This window comes from Rattus norvegicus, chromosome 1, assembly GCF_036323735.1.
Source record: "Rattus norvegicus strain BN/NHsdMcwi chromosome 1, GRCr8, whole genome shotgun sequence".
NCBI lineage: Eukaryota > Metazoa > Chordata > Mammalia > Rodentia > Muridae > Rattus > Rattus norvegicus.
The window spans coordinates 226,037,594-226,039,990 of NC_086019.1; the positions used below are offsets into that span (position 1 = coordinate 226,037,594).

The 2,397-nt window shown below is 44.9% G+C and overlaps 1 protein-coding gene across 1 annotated transcript; it reads right to left on the bottom strand.

Moving 5' to 3' along the window:
- Positions 1–1,103: 1,103 nt before the first annotated feature.
- Positions 1,104–2,105, bottom strand: Gapdhl2 (glyceraldehyde-3-phosphate dehydrogenase like 2). The gene has a single exon (XM_039096572.2). It carries the CDS (start codon positions 1,983–1,985, stop codon positions 1,104–1,106), a length of 882 nt encoding a protein of 293 aa, XP_038952500.2. The 5' UTR covers positions 1,986–2,105.
- Positions 2,106–2,397: the final 292 nt, after the last annotated feature.

Consider the following 2,397-nt stretch of genomic DNA (forward strand, 5'->3'; position numbering starts at 1 on the left):
GTCTTTTTTCTTTGTCTCGCTTCTTTAAAGGAAATAAGATGTTACAGAAGGCTTTTGACTGTTACGGGGTCTTTCATGCTTTTCGTAGGAAATCTGGGCCTCTCGATTTAACACTGGAGATTCAGCAGTGCGGCTAGGCTTTTTGGCTATCATTTGTTTGTGTTTATAGAATGCTCCCACCTACACTCCCATTGGCTTCTCAAACAAAACAAAACAAACAAGCAAAACAAACAACAAACATACCTAATCTGGATTCTGCTTTAAGAAATCACATCATGTTAGTTTTTTGGAAAAAGTAAACAAATTTGGTCAAAGGTTCTGTACTACTTCAGCGCACACGTATGTACACACGCACGCACACACACACTTATCAAAACAGCAAACAGGCATGGAGCAGCTAAAATTGATAGCGTGATTGATTGGCAGCTGGGCAGCTCTTCTCTTGGGTTTACTGTACAGGTTGTCCCTAGACGGTTCACCAGCAGTCAAAAGTGACAGCCTATTTCCCTATGAAACTGAATTTTTCTCGGAACTTAGCATTTGTTATGTAATTGTCTCTTTATTGCTCTGTAGTTTGTAGGTCATATTTTTAAAAGCTAAAAGAGGACAACAAGAGTCATAATTATCTAATCTACTCATGTTACTTAACTGTGACAACAGGTATCTACAGGCAGTCTCTGATTTGTTTTTAAATTTATGCTTTGAGAATTTCATACACATATACAATGTGCTTTGATCAAATCTACTCATACTTCATCCCCTCAAACTATGTCCATATTTCAACTACCACTTTTTTCTGTCTATAGCACACAATCATTTTTAAATACATTGAGTGTACATAGTGTGACTAATATGTGGGTTGGGGTAGGAACATGGACAGTCTATCTTTTTTTTTGTGGGTGCAATGAACTTTATTGATGGTATTCAAGAGAGAAGGGAGGGCTCCCCAGGCCGCTTCTGTTATTACGGGGATCTGGGATGGAATTGTGAGGGAAATGCTCAGTGTTGGGGGCTGAGTTGGGAATGGGGACTCCTCAGCAACTGAGGGCCTCTATCTTGCTCTCAGTATACTTGCTGAACTGGGGTGGGTGGTCCAGGGTTTCTTACTCCTTAGAGGCCATGTAGGACATGAGTTTCACCACCCTGTTGCTGTAGGCATATTCATTGTCATACCAGGAAATGAGCTTTACAAAGTTGTCATTGAGAGCAATGCCAGCCCAAGAATCAAAGGTGGAAGAGTGGGAGTTGCTGTTGAAGTCACAGGAGACAACCTGGTCCTCAGAGTAGCCCAGGATGCCCTTTAGTGAGCCCTCAGATGCCTGCTTCACCACCTTCTTGATATTATCACACTTGGCAGGTTTCTCGAGGTGGCATATCAGATCCACAATGGATACATTGGTGGTAGGAACATGGAAGGCCATGCCAGTAAGCTTCCTGTTCAGCTCTGGGATGACCTTGCCCACAGCCTTGACAGCACCAGTGGATGCAGGGATGATGTTCTGTTTTGCCCCATGGCCATCATGCCACAGCTTTCCAGAGGGGCCATCCACATTCTTCTGAGTGGCAGTGATGGCATGGATTGTGGTCATGAGCCCTTCCATGATGTCAAAGTTGCCATAGATGACCTTGGCCAGGAGGGCTAAGCAGTTGGTGGTGCAAGATGCATTGCTGACAATCTTGAGGGAGTTGTCATATTTCTCATGGTTCATACTCATCACAAACATGGGGGCATCGGCCAAAGGGATGGAGATGATGACCCTTTTGGTTCCACCATTCAAGTGAGTCCCAGCCTTCTCCATGGTGGTGAAGACACTAGTAGACTCCATGACATACTCAGTACCAGCATCACCCCATTTGATGTTAGTAGGATCTTGGTCCTGGAAGATGGTGATGGGCTTCCTGTTGATAACAAGCTTCGCATTCTCAGCCTTGACTGTGCCGTTGAACTTGCCATGGGTAGAGTCATACTGGAGCATGTAGACCATGTAGTTGAGGTCAATGAAGAGGTTGTTGATGGCAACAATGTCCACTTTGCCAGATGCAGAGGAGAAGGCAGCCCTGGTAACCAGGCATCCAATACAGCCAAATCCATTCACACCTATCTTCACTATCTTTTTTTTCTTCCATTTTTAATAACTTGAGTACTTCTTATTTACATTTCGATTGTTATTCCACTTCCCGGTGTCTGGGCCAACATCCCCCTAACCCCTCCCTCTCACCTTCTATATGGGTGTTCCCCTCCCCATCCTCCCCCCATTACCACCCTCCCCCCAACAATCACCTTCACTGGGGGTTCAGTCTTTGCAGGACCCAGGGCTTTCCCTTCCACTGGTGCTCTTACTAGGCTATTCATTGCTACCTATGAGGTCGGAGCCCAGGGTCATCCATGTATAGTCT